The 23,240-nt window shown below is 39.1% G+C and overlaps 2 protein-coding genes across 2 annotated transcripts in view; both read left to right on the forward strand.

The window, feature by feature from the left end:
• LOC149424230 (mitochondrial import inner membrane translocase subunit Tim21) overlaps positions 1–23,240 on the forward strand; it is a 586,526-nt gene that overhangs the window by 410,523 nt on the left and 152,763 nt on the right. The gene's annotated exons all lie outside the window — the stretch shown is intronic.
• LOC149424240 (uncharacterized) overlaps positions 1–23,240 on the forward strand; it is a 61,399-nt gene that overhangs the window by 35,928 nt on the left and 2,231 nt on the right. Inside the window, exons 2-4 of the mRNA XM_089651398.1 lie at positions 19,152–19,327; positions 19,937–20,162; positions 22,874–23,132. Of these exons, the coding sequence (XP_089507524.1) occupies positions 19,152–19,327; positions 19,937–20,162; positions 22,874–23,132 (661 nt within the window). The remainder of the gene's footprint in view (positions 1–19,151; positions 19,328–19,936; positions 20,163–22,873; positions 23,133–23,240) is intronic.

Genomic DNA, 23,240 nt, shown 5'->3' on the forward strand with positions numbered 1-23,240 from the left:
TAATTGAATCATTTTTCTCTTTCTATTCTTTCGAAAGATCATCTACAAAAAAAAAGCATGCAATTTTAAAAGATGAATATATTCCCAGAATTCATCCACGCATCTTTCCTAAACATATCTCAATAACTTCACCCAAGTTCCTTGTGACACTCGCATTTCTTTTAAAGATCCATCAAACTTAACAATCAACATCACATTAACCAGACTAATAAATACTACTTAACGTTCTTATTCAAAATACTTAACTCTAAATTCGACTGTTGTGAACTCCTGCAACTTATAAACATACATACACCCACAGTAACAACACGACAAAATACAATATTCTACAGCAGCACACATAAGCGTAACTACATTGCCCACTCTCCGATACAACGACTTCACACCATGGGAAATCATTACTTGGGTGATGTTGACATATTCAATACCAACTTGGTAAGTTTTGTGGATCATTTAAAACATATATTTCACCAATACTCCTAAACACATCATATAACAAACAAATAGCTGTAATTTTCTGTTTTTGATTCTTGTGTTTGTATGACTTGTTGCATAGCTTTTATCAAATGTAATTTTATTATTTTTTTATGTTTCAAAGTATTTGTCAAATTAAAATTATACTACCAACCATGTAAAAGCCCTCTGGGCGTTAAATAAATAAATATATAAATAATAGCGCAACTATGAAGTCATAAAAAACATGTGTATTTACTTATCTATCTATCTAAGTACTTTTGCGCTAAAGCAGGAACTGAACTCGGAACTTCCGACTCATGGTGAATTGCGTTTGTACTGCGTAGGCGCTGTAGGCCATTACACTTCGTATGGTCACTTGTAAAATACACGTTTACATAGGATATTCATTTCCACTTTACACGGTAAACACGGGCTCACGCTAACAGTTCACATCCCGCTTTAGAAAAAACTACTAACATTCAAGAATATTTCTTAGATAAATCCATTATTTAATAAAATTCTCAGTTACTTAAGCCCCCGAATACCCAATATCTACAGATTTATAACAAGTTTCTGGTTAACTCTAAGTTTTTAAGTTCCAATAAAATATATGTTATTTTTTAAGATAAACATATATCTACATTTGTTATGCCAAAGAGAAAATATTTATAAAATATTATGAAGTTTCCAAAAATTATTAAAAACACTTTTGTTCTGTTATCTAATATTTTAAAACCGTGAAAAAATTCACACTTTATCTTTAAGGCGATGCCATACGTAGTAATGCAAAATCGTGTGTTTTTGGTTTGAAAATTTGGTCGCCTAGAAGTGTTCCAGATGCTTTAATTAAATACTGCGACTAAAATACATCTTGGCCTTTGAAATAATTTATTTTTAAGTATTTTTTAGATAAGTCTTTTTATAAGCCCAGAAAAAAATAATGTAAAGGCCTATGAAAACTGCTTTAAAGTTCAAAACCTCCTACTTACGAACCCATTTTCGGTTATGATTTTATTGTATAATGTGGCAAATAAAGTTATTTATAAAATGATCGAAAAAAAATTAAATATTTATGCCTGAACATCCACAAAATAAAATAAAATGCACTTTTTGGCCATGTTTTTTTCTGGCTATGTTCATAAATCAAAACAGGCGGATGGTGTTAAGCGGGAATTTAAACCTTATCGCCATCCACGTAAGGGTTGTTATTGATAGCGGCTAAATTTAAAATACTACACGACGTAGTGCATCGCCTTAAATGCAATACAAGTTGTGTTTTATGAAATATTTTCGCACAATTATTATCGTTTTTTATATTAGAGCGCTCCTTCTAACATTCGTATTTACACATCTACCTTTCAAATCATCTTTGAACGCTTACTACGGGGCCTTAAAAAGTGCAGGTAGCGTTTCACGGGAAGATTACTCTATTGAAAGTAGACAGATATTATTTATAAGAGATATATACTTTTAACATAAATGCAGAGAAGCTAGGCGAATCTAATGTTATTAAAACTAATTATGAATTCGAAAACTATTTGAAATAGGTACTTACTTTCAGAAAAAATGCGATAAATTTATATGTCACGCGACATTCTTATAAAAACATTCGGAATGTCATATTTCCCCCCTAAAACTAAAAACCTAAATCAGGGTAAGGAAAACTGTGCCTTACTATTTTTAGAGATTTTCTCAAACCATTTATTTTGAAATAGGTATTAATTTATTTTGAATGATTTTCCTGAGTAGGTATTTCTTAAGTGCTCCGATTGAGCACGATGTTATCATTATTATTTTCTATTCCCTTTCATTACAAACTTCTAAAACTCAGCACACGACTTGAGTCTATCAGAATCCAGTCTGCATTTTCTAATAACACGTTTGTCTAGTTCGCGGTCATCAATAAGGTCCATTCTTCAATCTCCACGCTGCGTGGTGCGTTTCTCCCTCCTACTTACTATCGGCACTAGCTACTGCCTATAAATACCTATTAGTACTTGCTCCTCGATCTAGTTTACCACGGGTGGGCACCTCCATTTAATGCATTCTTTTTGCCCGTATCTGGGTGAAGACACACTTAACCGTTAGTGGATTCGTTCTCAGATGCCGAGTGTGGAGTGTGGCGGAAAGATGGAATTACAGATCGTGGCCTAAACTGTTTATTAGATTAGCATTAGCAAAGTTGATCTTAATGACTCCATTCCTCTTATGAGAGACTAGCAGGTTAAAATTACCCGAATTTTTCAGAGTTTCGATACTCTTTTTTAGAAATCTCCAGATCAGACGTTTTGTCCTTTTTTTATACTCATATTTCTATTAATATTTTAGGAAAATTTACCTGGAAATTCTAGACAGAAAATTTCATGATTTCGTAGCTTTTCGTTCGATAATTTATAGCCCAAAAAGTACTGTGGTAAACGTGAAAAGATATATTTTTGCTGTTTATCGGCAGCGCGGCCTTTTTCATAAAATTGGATTTTAGGCCAATAATCCAAATATATTGCATTACTTTATTTATATGTGATTTAAATTATAAAATATATGCCATTCATGAAAAGTCGATTTCTTTAATGGCCTATTTTTTTAAATTTAGGACACAAATAAATACAGTAGCACATATCCGTAATAGATACTGCTTTACATTTTGTTTTTAAAAATATCATTCAAATTGGTTGGGTATTTTGGCGTTATATCCAAAATTTAGATTAGTATGAAAAAGGCCGCGCAGCCGTACCAAATAATACTTTCTTCATCATAATATTTCCCAGAGATGCAATTATTTTTTTAAGATATCAGACCTAAGATAAAATTATGGTTAGAGTCAAACTATGATATCTGATGAACCATGAAATCAGTTGTTTTTATTTTCAATAATCTCTAAATAGTATAACACAAAGTCGCTATCCGCGTCTGTCTGTTCTGCGCTTGGTTCTTTTAAACTACGCTACGGATTTTAATAGAGTGTTTACTACCATTTAGATAAACTCTTCCGGAAGGTTTGTATACCTATATATAATATACACAATTACGTTTATAGAAAGTAAAGAAAAGTCGAAGTTTTGAAATCAAGTCACAATAAAAATATTTTTGGGCGCTTACATTGCTGACGCTGACTAAACCTTATGAGATACATCAAAATAATGTACTACGGAATTGTTTATCTTAAAAAGGCCTACATAAAAATCCGCAATGTTTTATGTCTATCTCCTAAGGATAACTCTCAGCACCGCCGAGTACACGTCAGCTAGTAGTACAGGGTTTTCCAATAAGAGGTGTTATTTTGAATAGCCCGCTATTTCGGTAGATGTTACTTTTGAAGCTGTCATTTTTTAACATTTGACAAATAGAAACTACGCCATTAATAAAAATGGAACGATATACGCTTCAACAACGCATTAAAATTATTAAAATTCACTTGAGTGAATCAAATGCAAATCATCTTGAGTGGTGAGGCCCATTTCCACCTCGATGGCTTCGTCAACAAGCAAAATTGTCGCATCTGGGGCTCGGAAAACCCAAGAGTTATTGTTGAAAAGCCGAAAATATAGATCCTTAACGTGTGACTGTTTGGTGCGGTTAATGGTCCGGCGGAGTCATTGGACCATACTTTTTCGAAAATGAGGCTGAAGCAATAGTTACGGTGAATGGATTGCGCTATCGAGAGATTATTAATGATTTTTTTATGGCCGGAATTGAATGGTATTGATCTGGACAACGTTTACTTTCAACAAAACGGCGCTACGCGCCACACAAGTAACGAAACCATTGATCTTTTACGATTGAATATCAAAATAACACCTCTTATTGGAAAACCCTGTATATAACAAAGTCGCTATCCGCGTCTGTCTGTTTGTGCGCATAGTTTTTGCAACGGATGTTGATAGAGTTTTCACTATCATTTAGAGAATTTCTTACTAAAGGAATAAATATAAAATACATGCATATTATATTTTTAAAAAGTAGAGAAAAGTTGATGTTTTGAAATAAAGTTGTAAAAAAATATTTTCAGGCGTTTACATTGCCAACGCTGGCTAAACCTTATGAGATACCTACAAATAATATACCACAGATTTGTATGTCTCAAAAAGCCTCACGTCCTCAAAACACTATCCCAAACCATTTATAAGTCATAATAATGAAAACTTCTCATCACAGCCGGCAAAGGTAGGATATATATATTATAATAGGTATATAAAAATCATTGTCTCCATAATTTTATTTTTCACACGATATGACATTAATCTTCTAATGTCGTTTAGGTTTGTGGTACCAACGAAGTACCTACTCAGTTTGCATTATACTAATTTTTATTTTTCAGTTTTGAAGTAAACAGTTTCCGCACGACATAGATAGGTACCTGACCCATTTATTGTACCTATGGCAATATAATTTTTACAGTAATGTTTTAAAACGTATTCTTTGTAAATCATTGTTCGTTTGCCTTCCCGTTTATACAAGACATTGAGCATCCAAAAAAAATGCGTTTAGAACGTTACCTAATTCTATTTTGCTAATTTGCTGTACGTATTACAATTAAGTTATACCAAACTCTAAAAATCATTGTCTAAATCTTAAAAAAACGTGATAATACGTTTGTAGGTATCTCATAAGGCTTAGCTTAATTGTAATACGCACCTACAGCAAATTTTGCAAATTTTCTGTACGTATTACAATTAAGTTATACCAAACTCTAAAAATCATTGTCTAAATCTTAAACAAACGTGATAATACTGGTAATTAATAAGCTGTGGAGTTAATGACTATGTAGATTTCAGTGTATTATCTTAATGAAGTGCTTCATTTTTTAATAAATTTAAATAAAACAAGTTGAACACACTTCCGGCGGAAAAGGTAGTTCTAGGTGTTAGTTAATGTAGTTCCTACCTTTTAAACCGATCCTACTTTAATGGCGGGAAAGGCGTTGTTAATCGATATTTTTAGATGACGAATACTAATTTTCCTCTTATTTCACCAAGAAGTATCAAAATTCTGCATTAAAGTGAGAGAAAGGGGTATTGGATGGTTTTTAGACCTTCCTCTTGTTTTGAAGATTAAATGTGCAAAACTCAATCAATCTCGGAATAAAACATTACAAATCAAATCCACAGACACCCTTATTTATATAAATATAATATATAGCTTATAGTATAAGTCTTATACGTTGGTATAAGCCATAGACATATGAATATTAGTAGACCTGCCCTAAGTGATTAAAAGTGTATTATCCCCACTCCCCATACCGGTTACATTGGAGCCGGCTGTGCTCGCGTATGGCCTCAAGTGAAATTTGAAAACGTGACGTCATCATTCTTGTGCGAACTATGGTCGAGGCATCATCGGTTCATTTTACGAAATAACACGGCAAAATGTTGACTTGTGCTATGAAAACATGTAAAAATAGATGTGAAAAAGAGAATAAACCCAATTGTCGTATTACATTCCATATAAAAGCATTATTTTACTTTATTTTAAGCATATTCACATCGCATAATATGGATCAGTTGTAGAAACATATACTATCACATCGAGAAACGTCTGGACGCGAAACACAAAGCTGGTTGGTTGCTGGGAAGTAAATTATGAACATTTATAAAAGTGTCTTAACTAAATACTTAAACGAAATATTCGACTCTGAAAAAAGAAGAAATTTTTTGCCGAATTTGGACTTCGCAAATTTGTTCATAACGTGGCGAGTAATTTGCGCTCCCATGTAAAAATGTCTATTCATTCAAAAGCAGATTTTACTTTTAAGAACTAAATGGTGATATTATAATGCGAGATGCCTATTTACTGTCAGATTGATTTATTGACGAATCACAGTCAGCTTAACCCCCTTCGTTCTTCAACAGTTGATTTTACCCCTCGCCATTATCTTCTCGTCTATTAATTCCTATGTCTGTGGTCCCAACTATAAAAATGTACACGCATAAAAACATATGATACAAGTTTTCCTCATCTTCTTGTCTTGTGGGAGAATATTTTGTCATAATGACAATACGTATTTATACAATAATAGCTGACGTGTACCGGCGTTGCTCGGGGACTTATAAATGGTTTGGGGTAAAGTTTTGAGGTTATAAAGGTGAGGCCTTTTTAAGAAATACAATCCCGCAGTACATTATTTTGATGTATCTCATAAGGTTTAGCCAGCGTTAGCAATGTAAGAGCCAAAGACTTGATTACAAAACATCGAATTTCTATAAACATAATATGCATATTTTATATATACAAACTTTCGGGAAGAAATTCTCTAAATGATAGTGAAAACTCTATGAAAATCCGTTGCGTAGTTTAGTTTAGACAGATGCGCGTAGCGACTTTGTTTTAAACTATTTAGAGATTATGATAATATTGAACCCGTAGAAAGGTAATAAATTAATAATTCCTTACTCTTGCGGCACTGCATGTGGACAAGTGATTTTTTTTGTATAATTTAATTTAATGCGTATATTGTTTTGAAATACAACTTCACTAAATGACCCAAAACCGACTTTGTGGGCTTTTACAGAAGATCGCAGTAGAAACTCAATATGTTCTGCATCAGTTTAAATTAAAGACAGCAATATAAAATTATTGAAGGCCCTATTACAATATTTTCATTATTTCCTAGTTTTTCAAATCTCCGGTAGCACTAGGTACCTACCTACCGCTGTATTCCTGTATTACATGGGTACATTGCAGATTAATGGTACCTACTGCAGCAGATATCAGAGGACCAGTTTACATGGTACGCCTTGGGCACGAGTAACAGTTGTGCGTTGAAATAGGTGTCTAGCATTGTAACCACGGAACGCAGGGAGTTGAGGAGGTTCTACTCTAATCCGATAATATCGCTCGATATGGCACACAGAGCACGCCCGGCGGCTCGCTGACAGGAAGTGCCTCTCAGTTACAAGATACTAGCCAAGAGATACGATATCACGAGACATGCGTACTTAACTTCTGCTCTCCGGGTACAATGACTTTACGAAGTATTCGAATGTACTTTGTTTGTAAGGTGAAATAGCTATCATCCCCATATTAAAGCCTACGACACATTACGCTCAGGGCCGGCCCTATATGGGAAATTGGAGCAGCCCGCTCCTGTCACCCGCTAACAGTCCTTACACATCGCCCTTGAGATTATTTTTCATAAAAAAATGACGCAACAAAACAATACAAATCATTCGAACGGTGACCGGATAAATCATCAAAATGATAATTCATCACATCTTTGAAAAGTTATATAAAGTCATGGAAAGTGATGAAACAAAAACTTTATTAACTGGGTTAATTAGGTTAGGTTAGGTTAGGTTTTAATTTTTTTTATCGTTTCTAATGACTTTATATCACTTTTTAATAGTGTGTTGAATTGTCACTGTGTTGAGTTATCATAGAACCCATTCGAACATGATTGATTACAGTATCACCTACCTAGGACAACTACTGGTTTTGAAAAGGAGCGCCAAAATTTATATTATTCCTGGTAACGCTATAAGCATCAACGCTTATTTGACAGTGACCTATGCAGTATGCAGATTATATGTTAAGGTGTCACACTACGCTATAATTTTCCTCAGGAGAGGTGGTTAGATTAACTGCGGAACTGCCGGGGAATATCATTTTGTTGTATGGGATGACAGCCGCGTGATCACGGCGCTCCGCAAATTGATCCATTTCTGATTTAAAAAAAATTATAATTGCCTGGCCCACCAATTTCTTTAATTTGCACTATTTTCTTGAGTATTTTTTTTATTTTAAATTATTTTTAACCCTAGCTGTACACACACGGTGATCATTTGGTTCTGAGCCACTTTGCTGAATCCGAGCCTTGACGTTTTGATCTACGTCACCATCGAGTGAACAACTCGAACTTCGTACATGGGTACTACGTAAAATAGTTTTTTTTTCACAAACATTCCAGTTTATTTAAAATTAAATAATATCGGTAGATACATCAAATGGGTTTATATTTTCAGATAATCATCCAAAACAAAATCACGTCCTCTTGAAGAAGCCGTAGGTACGACTCGAGGTCTCGAGGTTAGGACTCGAGGTCTGAATTTGTATGAACTGAAAGGATTTAAGCGGGCCACAAATAGCTCGGCCACCATTGACGCGAAAGTTGCGTGGCTTGATACAGCGATGTGGTCACATATTGCTAGCTGAGCTACGCCACGAAAACGCCCCGCAAGCTACGCTCGACCGGCGCATCCGCTGCAGCCCACGCGTGTGCCTATGACGTCACATACCCACGCAGCCGTGCGTATGGTGCCCATGGCCCGATATGAGTAGATATGTATGGCAGCTCATAGTGGACGTAGCCGTGCGCAGCTGTCTGTGGTCCGCCTTAGGCTCGAGGATCGCATACACACGGCAGAGCCGGCGATCTAATAGCTCGGGGATTCGCTACAAACTATAGAGCTGAGCCATAGCTTTTTGGCTCGGTTTGGTAGATTTTGGACACCCCGAATATCAAGCTGAGCAGTGCCGAGCCCCCATTTTTCCCCAAACACGATGAGTTTTCGTTTGACGCGCGGCAATTTCGCTAGTTGGCTCGGTCGTGTGTGTTCAGATTAAGATGTATAAGTACCTACCTACTTTTCACCAAACATAACTCCTATTGAAAAGTGTGTAAATCTGTAACAGACGCTCAACTAGCATTTGGATCATAGACGGAGCGTCCTACCCACCGAACTATCGATTGTAAAATATTTTTTACGTGCCTTACGAAAATAAAATACTCACATAGGTACTATCGTAATTTAGTTGTTCATCAAAATGAGCTTATTACAGCTTGTTCGAAGTTTAAATGTTTCCATATATTTCCGCAAAAATATTACGCAAGTGATACAATTTAGATACTTATGTACAGATAAAGATTACGTTCCCGTTAAACAATTAAAAAATTCCGACGTAAAGCACTGGCCTGCGTTTAAATGTGTTTTTATTTGTATCTTTTCGTTGAAAGCTAAACGTCGTATCAACTGAGTGGATTTGAGTATAGATCTCGGAGGTTTGTTGCGCATGCACGACTATTTTTAAAATCCCGTGAAAAGTAAGTCATGATGCCAATCAGAGCAATAGACTAGCCGTTTTACTTTGTTGATTACTTGGGCTTCAAGATTTATCGAGACATGTTCCGTTACATTTTTTTTTTTATATTTACTCCACACAGGAGGCCCTGAAGAAAATAATTTCCCTCAGGGCCTATGTCATCTTTGGGGATGCTGTGTGGAGGGTCTTTTTGTGGAGAGGAAGGAGTGAACATGGGTCTTGAAGAGTCCCATGTTGTAGGAGGGAGGAAACACAGAGGCCGGCAGTTCGTTCCACAGCCGAGCTGTTGAACTTAAGAACGAATCGTAGAAGCGACCCGTTCTCATGTGACAAGTGTCAACTGTGTACAAATGTTGGGCGCGCGTTTGGCGTGTATCCCGACTACGCACCGGTGCCGAAGGGATCAATGACGCTAGTTCCTCAGAGCATCTTCCATTGTAATACCGATAGAACAAGGACAGCATACCAACCTGACGCCTGTGCTCTAAAGATTGCAGTCCGTTTGTTAAGATTGGGGAATCTATCAAACGGACCGCCCGTTTCTGCACAGAGTCAAGGGTTTTTTTCAGGTATTTTGGGGCTCCAGACCAGAGATGGCTGCCAAATTCGACAGTAGGGCGCACTTGCGATTTGTACAGGGTGAGCAGTTGTGTACTATTAAAGTATCTGCGGGCCCTGTACAGTACGCCCAGCTTCTGAGAGGCCAACTTTACTCTGGCTTCGATGGAGCCCCCGTACCTGAGCTGGTCACTTATAGTTATACCAAGCATATCAATGGAAGGCCTGTTCGGAAGATTGCTTCCGTTGAAGGAGACTAGATTATCATTTGGATCCCTTTTAGACGTAATCAGACAGGATTGGGTCTTTGAAACATTAAATTCGACGAGATTATTTTTACCCCAGGAGGAAATACTCTCGAGATAACCGTCCATTCTCTGTTTCAAAGCCCTCCGAGCCGTTGGAGTTTGTGTGCCCTTTGGGGGCTTATCAAACAAAAAGCTATCATGAACTGTACTGTTATCCGCGTAACAATGAATCGGTGCACACGTCAAAAGGTCATTGATGTGCAACAAAAACAAAGTCGGAGACAGAACCGATCCCTGTGGGACGCTAGCATTTATGGAGTGCGAGGAAGAGGTGAAACCGTCAGCAACCGCCTGAATCGACCTATCCCTTAAAAAGTCAGCAATCCACGTACACAGGGATGCGGGAAGTCCGTAAGAATGCAATTTGTTGACAAGTCCTCGGTGCCAGACCCGGTCAAAGGCCTTGGATATGTCTAGTGCGACCGTTTGGGTCTCACCGTGACGTTCCAGGCACCGCCCCCAAACATGCGTCACATACGCGAGAAGATCACCGCACGAGCGGTTCCGCCGGAATCCGTATTGACGGTCGTTGATAATTTTGTTCTTCTCGAGGTATGTGAGCAGTTTGTCGTTGATCACACGTTCCATCACTTTGGACAGAACTGATGTGATCGCTATGGGGCGGTAGTTGGCCGGGTTGGAGCGGTCACCTTTCTTGGGAATAGGGTGAATTACCGCTTTTTTCCAACCAGAGGGCACAGTGCCACACTTCAGGGATATTTTGAAGAGCTTTGTCAAAACTGGAACTATTTCCGCAGCACACCTCTGCAATACCAGGGCAGGTATTCCATCAGGTCCACTAGCTTTGTTAACATCGAGCCCCCGTATGACGTGGAGTACATCCCGATGCCGGAAATAGTGTGTCTATAATGTACGTAATCGTATATAAGACGATTGGCTACATTGTAGACAAGTTTAGTATTTCTTGTAAAATGGAAGGCTTGCTGAGATGAAGTGCGGATAGTATTGAATCATATTATAAACAATCCACACTTGGAGTTTCGAGAGTAATCCTGTTGAATCGAATAATTGCTTGGATAAATGGATATCGACATATTTAGCATTGTATACGTTATTGCTTCTCTCAATGATGTGATACCTTCTGTATCTTCCTCTATGGTAGAAAGTGCAAAACACATACCAAAAACATACAATTTTCTAAATCTAAGCAGGTACCAAGTATCGGAAAAATGTCGATCGGGTGGGGTGTAGTCGAAATTTTCACGTTTTCTCAAAACTATGCCCGACATTTTTTATAATTTTTTTACCGCTATGATAAATACCCAATAGCACATCATTGACCAAAAAATACTCGTAGATCAGATTTAATTTTCTTGTAAATCTGTTCAACTAGGTATCTAATCGAAAAAACATGATTTTTAATTAGAACTAGAGCATAATATTGGATAATATTCAAGACCTCGAAAAAGGTCTATATTTAATTCAGCTGCAACAATATAATATAATGTAGTACCTACAGCGTGTGGTAATGATACGACAAACGATAATGGGGTTATGAGCCGACTGCGTGTAGCATATTATTTACTCTATTTTACACAAAAGAAACATGTAAAAGTGGTATTTATTTATCCATTAATATCATCTATCGGCAGAGACGCACGCATTACTACTCGTATTTATGTTCTGACAGCACCTATAGCTAGCTACTACTCACAGTACGTGCTTCGTGCAGTGAACACAAAGGTTTTTTTTTTTTGATTTTATGGATTCTTTCGTAATCCTCTAACTAGCTAGGGCTTATAACAATACCCTTCATGTTTCTAGCTGACTAGTACTGCGGCTCATTTGGCCTTATTACTATTACCATCTGATGGTTGTATTTACTTGACTGATTTTATATTACATTAATGAGTTTTATGAGGAAAAATTCTTAACTGGATAAAAAACCTCATACAAATGACAAGAAAAAGAAAAACAATAAGTTCTGAACTTTTTACGCTGTTTTACCTTTGTGAATTACTGAATGTAAATATTTCATTTTTTCATAATTTGGCTGCGTCCTTTTTACTTCGGTGGTCTGTACATCTACCTGCAATGAGAAAAAGCATATGGGGGAAAAAAACGTGTGGGATAAAAACATTTTGTTATGTTAAAAAGGATACTTTGCGCTAATAATTATCATCTTCTTCTTCTAATTCTTCACTGGCGCTGTCGTCATTCTCATGGAACTTCATGATTAGGTGTTTGGGCATCCTATGTTTGTAGTTAAATGCGAGATCCGCTGGCGAGTTATAGTTACCCAGCGCTTTAATTAACGGATTATCCGGGTTCAGAGTGTTGTAGAATCGTGATGTGAGTTGGTATGCGTGCTCCTGTAATGTAGGTATGTCTTCTCGTTCGTGTATTCTTTTTAGGTTTGTGTATCGTGGTGTGTTGTAGGCAATTTTTATGCATTTGTTTTGTGTAACTTGAAGTTTGTTGAATGTAGTGTGTGCAATGTTACTCCAAACCGGTAAAGCGTATGTTAGCGCTGGGCGTATTAGGCTGAGGTACAGATGTATTTTCTTCCTTTTAGCTAGCGAGCTCTTTCTGTTGAATATTGGGCTTATCGATCCTATTGCTTTCTGAGTTTTCGCCGTCGCTATGGCGATGTGAGTTTTCCAATTAAGTTTTGAGTCCATTGTGAGTCCCAGGTACTTGACATCGGATTTCCAATCTAGTTGCTTTCCGCCCATGAGAATTTTGGCTTGCGGGAATTTATTTTTGCATTTTCGCGTGAATGTTATCGCTTCAGTTTTAGTCTCGTTTAGCTTCAGCCGCCATTTTTTGTAGTATTCGGTGAGCGTGTCGAGGCCTCGCTGTACGTATTTCACTGCCATTTCAGACTTTCTTGAGGTAGCGTAAACTGCTACATCGTCCGCATATATTGCCTTGTTGCATTTCTCATTTAGCGAAGGTATATCATGGGTATACAGATTGAAAAAGTGCGGTCCGAGTAAACTTCCCTGCGGGACTCCTTTAGGTATTTTTCGTCTTGTTGATGTAGCATCGCCCACTTTGACCGTGAAGGTTCGGTTTTCCAAGTACGATTGCGCAATTCTTATGATGTAAGTTGGCGTGTTGGTAATGTACATTTTGTAAATGAGGCCTTCTATCCACACCGTGTCAAAGGCTTTTTCGAGGTCTAATAGCGCCATTACGGTGAAGCGTTTATTATTAAATCCTCTAATAATTTGTTCTGCGACTCGCGTAAGTTGGTGGATTGTAGAATGCTTTTTTCGAAAACCGAATTGTTCGTCAGGAAGGGTCTTATTTTGCTCGTGGTGAGGTAGGTACCTGTTTAGGATGATTTGCTCAAGGACTTTGCTCAGAGTTGGTAATAAGCTGATAGGTCGATAATTTGACGGATTCGATCGATCTTTGTTTGGCTTGTGAAACGGTAGGACTGACGCATTTTTCCATGATGTCGGGAAGTGGCCGAGTAGAAGGCAGGCATTGAATATTTTTACAATATAAATTATTGCTCTCTGCGGTAGGTGTTTTAGCAGGATATTATTTATTTGATCTTCGCCTGGGGCCTTATTTGGTTTGAGGCACTTTATGATAAGGGCCACTTCTCTCGGGGTGCAAAGTTTTATATCCTCCGTATCGGTTTGCGTTTTTTGGTTTAGTTCTTCTACCGTTTCTGCCACCAGGATGTTTGTTTCCGGGTCTTCCATCCCGTCTGTTGTCGAGAATGCTTTTTCGAATCCGTCTGCCAATAAATTTGCTTTTTCCTCATCTGAGAGTGCCAGGATCGGAGAGTTTGGCCACTTCAGGGGCGGTATACTGTTATCTTGATGTCGCAGGGCCTTGGACATTCGCCATATTGAGTTGTCCTGAGTACTTAGAGATTCGACTTTCTTTGACCACAGAGTATTTTTCAACGTTGCAATTTCTTCCTTTATTTCCCTTCCGAGAGAGTTTACTGCTACTTTGAAGCATGCCTCTCGGGTACTGTGGTAAATCCTGCGTAGTCTATTTTTTTCTGTGATCAGGAATTTTATGTGAGGTGTGAGCTCTACTTGGAAGGGTTTAATTTTCTTATTCTTGATGAATTTATCTCGAGCTTCTTGAATACATTTTGTGAGGATTGACACGGCTTTTTCTATGCCCTCCGTAGTTGATAGTGTCTCGGATGTTAGATAAATTTTTTCATTAATAAATTTCTTGAACCCATTCCAATCGGCGTTTTTGTAATCAAGTTGAGTCCTTGTTATTCTCACGTGACTTCCGCCTATCGAAAAGCTCACAGGTAGGTGGTCGGAAGTTAGTTTATCCTGTGTAATCAGGGGAGAAATATTTGTAATATTTTTTGCCAGTGCAATGTCGAGAGTTGAAGGATATTTGCTTCTTTTATCGTAACGTGTCGGCCTGTCCGGTGCGAGTAATCTATATTCGTGATTTTCCATGTGATTATATAGGATGTTGCCGTTCTTATTGGCTCTGAAATTATTCCAGTACCTATGTTTGGAGTTTAGATCACCTGCTATGAGTACTCTCGTACCTAGTGCCAGTAATTTGTTAAGATCGCCTCTCGTGATGTTTTTTTTGCTTGAAGGGCAGTACGCCGATACAATAGTGTGCATCTGGTTATTTATCTCCATCCTGATTACAGTGGCTTCCATATTCTCTAGTACTGGCGTTGGTATCCTCGTTATCCGGAGACCCTGGCGAGTGAGTATAGCAGTTCCGCCTCCTTTCTGAGTCGATGTTGTAGAGGATCTGTCATTTCTGTGTACGTCGAATCCTGGCACTCTGAATCGGTCATCTTCTTTGAGGTACGTTTCGCAAAGTAGAACAATGTCAGTCTGTAAGCTGCTTGTGAGCTCAGTTAATTCCTCTATCTTGGCTCGGATGCTCCAAGCATTCCACATTAGGATTTTTACCACTGGGCCCTCTTTATCCATTGATGGTGTCGGTGAGAAGTTCCATGAGAATGATCAGCTTTTCCTCTTTGGATGAGCAAGAAGCCAGTCTTCCACGTACTCTGATGAGGTTGCGGAGTAATGACATTATGTCCTCGTCATCAGAGGAGTTTCCGGTGTTTGGCGCTTGGCGTTGTGTGTGAGGCGCTTGGCGTTGTTCCGGTGTGGGCGGTGGGGCCCTTCGTGGTTCTTGAGGTTCAGGAGCCTGTTGCTGGTGGTTGTTTCGGCCCGCTACGTCGGCCCAGGACCGGCCGTCTACTCGGGCCGAGGGGATCTGTACACGAGGCTCTGCCTCTTTGCGCCTCTGGGCGTTGGTGTACTCCTGTCTGCGTTGGAGAGCAGCTACATATGCCACCCTGTTGGGGCATTCACTGTAGTTAGCGGGATGTGCTCCACCGCAATTGCAGCAGACGGCCGGTTCTTCTCTATTCGTTTTGGGGCACTCCGGTGTGGCGTGAGCTCCTTCACATTTTACGCAGCGGGCTACGTGGGCGCAATTTCTGGACCCATGTCCGAAATTTTGGCACCTGTGGCACTGTGTGCCGTATTGGAGGTGGTTGCTCCGGTATTTACGCATTGAGATCCTGCAATGGCACAGGTAGACCACTGCGGCTCTCAGATGGCCCATATTTGTTTCCTGGCCAAAGTGGGCCAGGTATAGCGGGTATTCCAGTCCCGGGGTGGTCATTCTGACGACTGTCCTTGCAGGGAAGCCTTGGGCCTCCAGGTCTTCCATAATTTCGTCTGAGGTCATATCCGGAAGTCCCCTGATGACGGTCTTCTTGACTTTGTCAGCTTCGGTGGTAAAGGTGTGAAAGGGCCTTTCCTCGCCTCGTAGAGCTGTTGACAGCTGTTTGTGGGCTTCTACGGAGCTCACCACAACGCTAATTTTGCCACCTTTGTTGTAGCGGAAGTTGAAGTTTGCATTTCCTATATGCTTCTGAACTTCGTTGGTAATTTGTCCATGTGTCATGGATCCAATTGTCATGATAATTGGGGGTACTCGAGTACTCTTTCTGAGTGTGCTCGTTGTTGTTTGCTCACGGCTGGTGGACGCCACTGGTCCTGGTGGCGTCGGGCGTCTCTTTTGGGCTGGCGGCGCTGTCTCATGGCTCGGCTCGCTTACCTCGTGTAGCGTTTCGTACTTGTTCGGGTGCACCAGCCGAAATACGGGCTTTGGAGGCGAATGGGGGCGCTTGGCGGCCGTAGCCTTGGTCCATTGTACCTCCATTGGTGACGTTGGTCTTGATGCTTGAGATCCGGCGCTGGTGCCGGGCTTCGACGGTGATCCTGAGGCGGCGCTGGTGCCGGGCCTTTGCGGAGAACGTGATCCGGCGCTAGTGGCCGCCAACGTTTCAAATGTAAATTCTGGCCTGTTTGTTAATATGTTTATCCTATAGCCTGTGGCTCCCTCCGGGAATGTCGTCGGTAGGATTTTGGTACATTTGCTCCTGCGCTCTTTGATTGAGGCGTCCAGGAAGGCTCTCTTTGCGTGTCCTGTCATTTTTCGAAATTTTGCGTAATTTGCCGTACGTGGGAGGGGTAGGGGGGAATTCTGAAATAAACTGCAGTAAGATTATAATTTGGGCCGATCTGAATGTCGGCAGTGACCGATTGCACCTAGCGCCTTACGGCTCCAGTTAGCGTCGGTTTGTCACCATTCAGGTCTTCCTTTAGATTTTGCCTATTCTCTGTGTTAACAGTGTCCCAATCCGCCGTGGAACCGATCTTGTTAAGCCGCCAGAGAATCAGGCTAATCGCAAATATTTGTTAATGTTCGCAACAATCGCAAGTCTCAGTTAGATCTTAAAAGCCGACTTGAAAGTCGGCTAGACCGATTGCCTCGGGCGCCTTGCGGCACCAAATAGCGTCGGTTTTTGCCACCTTACAAATCTTCCTTTCAACTTGTTCTACTTTCTGTGCTGACAGTGTCCCAATCCGCCGTGGAACCAAACTTGCCAAACCACCAGAAAATACAAACTAGTCATAAGTTCTCAACCCAATCAATCAACCAATCTCATGGTCAATCAATCCTCAATCTATCCATCGTGAACACAAAGGAAAACCAATATTTTACTATATAGGTAGTGTTCCAATAATTCGTAGGTTGTACTTTATCTGTAACGGGTGAAGAATTGGGGAATTGGGGAAAAATGATTAGTCATCATTTCAGGGCCGGCACTGAGCCAAACGGCGCCTGGAGCTACTAAAAACCTCAAGGGCGCTGTATTAGGTGTTAGGTATTAGAAGCCCCTTTGTTCCTTGGCTCCTTGGCGATTTGTTAGGTGGGCGCTCGAAGTGGATTGCTCAAATTGTGATCGCCCAGGGCCGGTCCTGCATCATTCATCATCACAAAAAAATATAAATTTATTCTAAATGCTTAGGTATCTATGTACGAGTAGATAACACTTTAAAGACGTTTAATTGGTCTGCTGAAAAAACTGGGACTTATATTTCGTTTGATAACACAGGCCTGCAAATTGACACTTTTTGATAGTTTTTTTCACCGTAATGGGTGAATCGTATGTATTTTGGTGCGCTGAGTCCAAATATGCCATCAGTTTTTCTCCAGCACGTAGGGATTTTCCGCAAAATGAAAATGAAAGTTATGCAAAACAAGCAGTACATATAGGTAAAAATGCATTATGAAATGAAAAATAAATATATATTACTAGTGGTTTATTTACATTTTTAAATACAATTTGATAAAAATAATATGTATATACAATAAGGATTTATAATTCTTTATTATATCTACATCTTTTTCCCTCAAAACTCCGTTTTGAGCTTTTCCGTTTGTGTGGGATGTCTGGAAGTTCTCTATGGAGCATCCAACAGTAGTCTTCCATCATATTCTCATCCCATAGTCCTTGGTACCATCGTTCCATTTCTTTGATGTCTTGGTGGAACCTCTCGCCCTACTCTTCACTTCACTTAGTTTCAAGCTCATGGAGCACCCCAAGGTTTTAAAACATATTTTATTTAAAATTTCTTCATAATCCGGGTCCTTATTGTTCCTCAAAAACTTAGTCACAACTTATTTAAATGATATCCACGCCTCTTTCTCAGCTTTTTTCATCACCTTTTCAAACTGATTGTCTTTCATTAGTTTCCGAATGTCCGGACCAACAAAAACACCCTCCTTTAACTTTGCCTCATTCAGTCCCGGGAATTTCTTTTCAAGGTACTTGAACGTTTCGCCATCTTTTGGAAATGCCTTGACAAACTGCTTCATCAGTCTAAGCTTGATGTGAAGTGGGGGTAAAAGCACTTTTTTGGAATCAACCAAAGACTCAAAGATTTTTTTTTCCAACCTTCAAAGTTCTCGTTGGCCACACTTTTTGGCTCCAGTGCTGTGCTTTTTCCTGGCTATCCCACTCACATAGGAAACAGGGGAATTTCGTATAGCCACCTTGTTGTCCAAGGGCCATAGAGATGACTTTGAGATCACCACAGATAGGCCATCCAAACTCCTTATATTTCACTTTCTCCTATATTGGGAAAATCCTGGTTTTACCATTTTAGTCACTAAGCAAGACACCTTTCTATTGGGTTTCCATGATTCATACGCTGACTAATACTGTTAAATATACTAATTTTTATCATATTTCATAGTTTCTGATATAAAACTATAGAGCCGAATAGGAAAAACAACTTTTTTCGGCATATTCATAAATATACGCCTTAAGGTAGGCAATCCCGCAGAAAAATGCATTTTGCGGAAAATGCTTACGTGCTGGAAAAAAACTGGGGGCATTTCTGAACACAGCGCACTAAAATACATAAGAATCACCCATTATTTTAAAGAAAGCAATTTGGTCGCAGGCCTGTGTAATTTATACCGGGATATGATGTTTTTTTCCAGATGTGAAGCACTTGATCGGAGAACCAGACTTTAGGGATGTTTCTCTCCGCTGGGATTACGACCTCTCGCCGATAGAAGAAGAGCAGGGGGACCTGTCAGAGCCCCTTCTGCCCAGGACCTTCCAAATACACTACTGCGAGCTGCAGGCTTGGGGGCCTCACCGCTGCAGAAATATTGTAAGTTTTCTTGCTCACATACTTCAACATTTATTTACAAGGTACAAGGTTAAAAATTCAAGGTGCAAGGTTCAATGATCAAGGTCAGTTCAGTCTTTACCCTAAGGGCACGAGCCAAGGAACATATTTATGCCATATTCCTGTAGTTTTTGGCTTTAAAAAAGGGCACCCAAACTTAGTGGAGAGCCCCCAAACTCAGTGCTGGATAAAAACATATAAGAAAATGAGTAGGGGGACCAAACTCAGTGTGCCCAGGGGCCCCCTCGTGGCTCGAGACGGCCCGATGTTTGAGGTTCAAGGAACAACAAGGAAGTTGTATTTAAATATCAACAAACAAAAAATTGTTTGTTTTAGTTTTCATTCTTTCTTTACGCATAACACACATTATTTTTTTTTTTAATTTGTACAATGTTCAAAGCTCAAGGATCAAAGGCCGAGTTAAGTAGAGTAATTCCTACTATTCAAGGTAAAGGTACCTAGAAGGTAAATATGGAAAAGTTAAAATTACATGTTTCAAATAATTATTGTTCAAATTAAAGGTTCAAGGTTCAAAATTCAAGATCATGCTATGTTATTTTTAAAATGTAGTATTTCAATCGCTAATTCAAGGTGGTTGAAGACTCAGACGAGATGAACAACCAAGTGTCGGGCTTACACGGGCTGGTCACCTCGCACCGCAAGGGCCGCTGGGGGCGCTCCTATTCGACACGCATCAACGGGCTGCGCATGGCCACTACCTACTCCTTCGAGGTGCGCCCGCTGCACGGGGGCGCTAGGACGCGCACTGCCAAGGCGGACCTGCCCGCTAAGTCTATCATTGTGCCTACTAAAGGATGTGAGTATTAGATGTGTGTGATAATTGCATTCCGCTAGTTATACCTACTAAAAATATGTATATTTCTGACATTTTCATAGCAAATACGTGCCTCTTAAAAGGTATGGATGCGCGGCCTTTTTCGTACAAAACTTAAATTTGCATTTTAATAATGAAATACCCATAGACTAATAGTATGTTACATCCAGAGATGTGCAAAATGGGTACCCAAAACCATTTGAAATGCAAAATGGAAATGGATCAAAACTTTTCCATTTGAAAATGCAAAATTCAAAATGGTTTTTAGAAAAGCATTTCAAATGCAAAATGCAAAATACCTATTTTCTAAATGCATTGAAAATGCAAAATGGTTTCTCGGGTCAAACAATTAAAAAATTATATAATTTTTAAACAATTTTGTCATTTATTAATGGACATCAATGTAGAACAAACATGTAACATGATGGTAAATCCAAAAACAATACGACTACAGATATGAAACCATAAAACATTTGCGCGGGACTAATTTTGCCAACGTAAAAACATAGAAACTGCTATCTAACATTTAATATTACAGCGTCATGGCCCCATGCTCAGTATTTGAATCAGTATTTTTTGTAATGGTATCACTCAATTGCCAGGGCTCGTACCAGGGAGCAACTTGACAAATGTAAATTATCTCTCACAGCGAGGTTGAGGACCGACTGATATTTGGGGCTTATGAAAAAAAGATGAGTGAAGATAGTAGGAAGAATGTTGCAAAAAAGAATTTAAAATGGAAAATGCATTGAGAAAAGCATTTAAAATGCAAAATGCAAAATGGTTTGTAGAAAAGCATTTAAAATGCAAAATGGAAAATGCCCATTTTGCATTTTGCATTTCCATTTGAAATGGATTTATTTGAAATAAAGCACATCTCTGGATACATCAATGGAAATACCCAAACAAACTAGATCAGGTATAGCTAATATCTAGCGCGGATATTTGCTACTTTATTTATTTGTGTTCTAAGTTACAAAATAGACAAGAAATCAATTTAAAAAAAAAGTTATTGTTAATGTTACCGGTCCTAAATTTTTCTAATGGAATCTAATTTCAGGGAAATGCGTTTGTACATTTGTGTGTGTGCGTGAGTACCACCAAAAGTTGAAAGAATTCATTGCCACCAACTCACACCCACGCGTTTCCCTAAAATTGGATTACATTATAAAATTTAGGCAGTTAACATACGAAATAACTTTAAAATTAAGAAAAATTGATTTCTAATGGCTTATACAGGGTTTTCCAATAAGAGGTGTTATTTTGAATAGCCCGCTATTTCGGTAGATGTTACTTTTGAAGCTGTCTTTTTTGACATTTGACAAGTAGAAACTACGCCATTAATAAAAATGGAACGATACACGCTTGAAATTATTAAAATTCACTTGAGTGAATCAAATGCAAATCATCTTCAGTGATGAGGCCCATTTCCACCTCGGTGGCTTCGTCAACAAGCAATATTGTCGCATCTGGGGCTCGGAAAACCCAAGAGTTATTGTTGAAAAGCCTCTCTATCCTCAACGTGTGACTGTTTGGTGCGATTTATGGTTCGGCGGAGTCAACCGGAGTGGACCTTACTTTTTCGAAAATGAGGCTGGAGCAACAGTTACGGTGAATGGATTGCGCTATCGAGAGATTATTAATGATTTTTTATGGCCGGAATTGAATGGTATTGATCTGGACAACGTTTACTTTCAACAAAACGGCGCTACGTGCCACACAAATAACGAAACCATTGATCTTTTACGATTGAATATCAAAATAACACCTCTTATTGGAAAACCCTGTATATAACAAAGTCGCTATCCGCGTCTGTCTGTTTGTGCGCATAGTTTTTGCAACGGATGTTGATAGAGTTTTCACTATCATTTAGAGAATTTCTTACTAAAGGAATAAATATAAAATACATGCATATTTTATTTTTAAAAAGTAGAGAAAAGTTGATGTTTTGAAATAAAGTTTAAAAAAAATATTTTCAGGCGTTTACATTGCCAACGCTGGCTAAACCTTATGAGATACCTACAAATAATATACCACAGATTTGTATGTCTCAAAAAGCCTCACGTCCTCAAAACATTATCCCAAACCATTTATAAGTCCCCGAGTAACGCCGGGTACGGGTCCACTAGTTTAAAATAATAATGAAAACTTCTCATCACAGCCGGCAAAGGTAGGTCATATATATTATAATAGGTATATAAAAATCACTGTCTCCATAATTTTATTTTTCACACGATATGACATTAATCTTCTAATGTCGGTTTATGGTCCGGCGGAGTCATTGGACCATACTTTTTCGAAAATGAGGCTGAAGCAATAGTTACGGTGAATGGATTGCGCTATCGAGTGATGATTAATGATTTTTTATGGCCGGAATTGGATGGTATTGATCTGGACAACATTTACTTTCAACAAGACGGCGCTACGTGCCACACAAGCGAAACCATTGATCTTTTTACGTATTTTGGACACAAATCCTAATTTAAGTTTTGTATGAAAAAGATGAGCTCTAAAATCATTCAATATGAAGATGAAATCCATGTTGACGATTCAGTAACAAAGCACCAATAATTGTTGGATGGTGAGCGCTGTTCTTTCTAATACTAGATTTTACAGATTAACGCAACCATCATAATATTTTCAGCTCGCAACATTATTTACATATCAATAATATATTTACATTTCCATAACAGTTTCCGCCCGAGCAACACAATGCCTCCCGCACGCCAGCGAAGTGGAAGTCTCAACGGGCCCCCACTTCGGGGGCCGCATCGCCGTGGAGGCTGCGGATGGGGAGCGCTGCGCCGTGCAGGGGGACCCCAACAGCGGCCGGGACACCTATACGCTGCGCATAGACCACGAGGAGTGTGGCAGCGAGGTTAACGATACTACAGTGGCCACCTTTGTTACCGTGCAGGAGAATCTACCCATTCTCACTCACAGTACTAGGAGGTATGAACATATATTCATCTCATAAGCTTCTTTCTTTTACAATATTTATTTTTGGCATTCCTTTGATCCAAAATAATCTGTCGATAATATTAATTTGTTTCAATGAAT

Source organism: Hesperophylax consimilis, chromosome 4 (genome assembly GCF_061612785.1).
Source record: "Hesperophylax consimilis isolate HC1 chromosome 4, BYU_Hcon_1.0, whole genome shotgun sequence".
NCBI classification, from domain to species: Eukaryota; Metazoa; Arthropoda; class Insecta; order Trichoptera; family Limnephilidae; genus Hesperophylax; species Hesperophylax consimilis.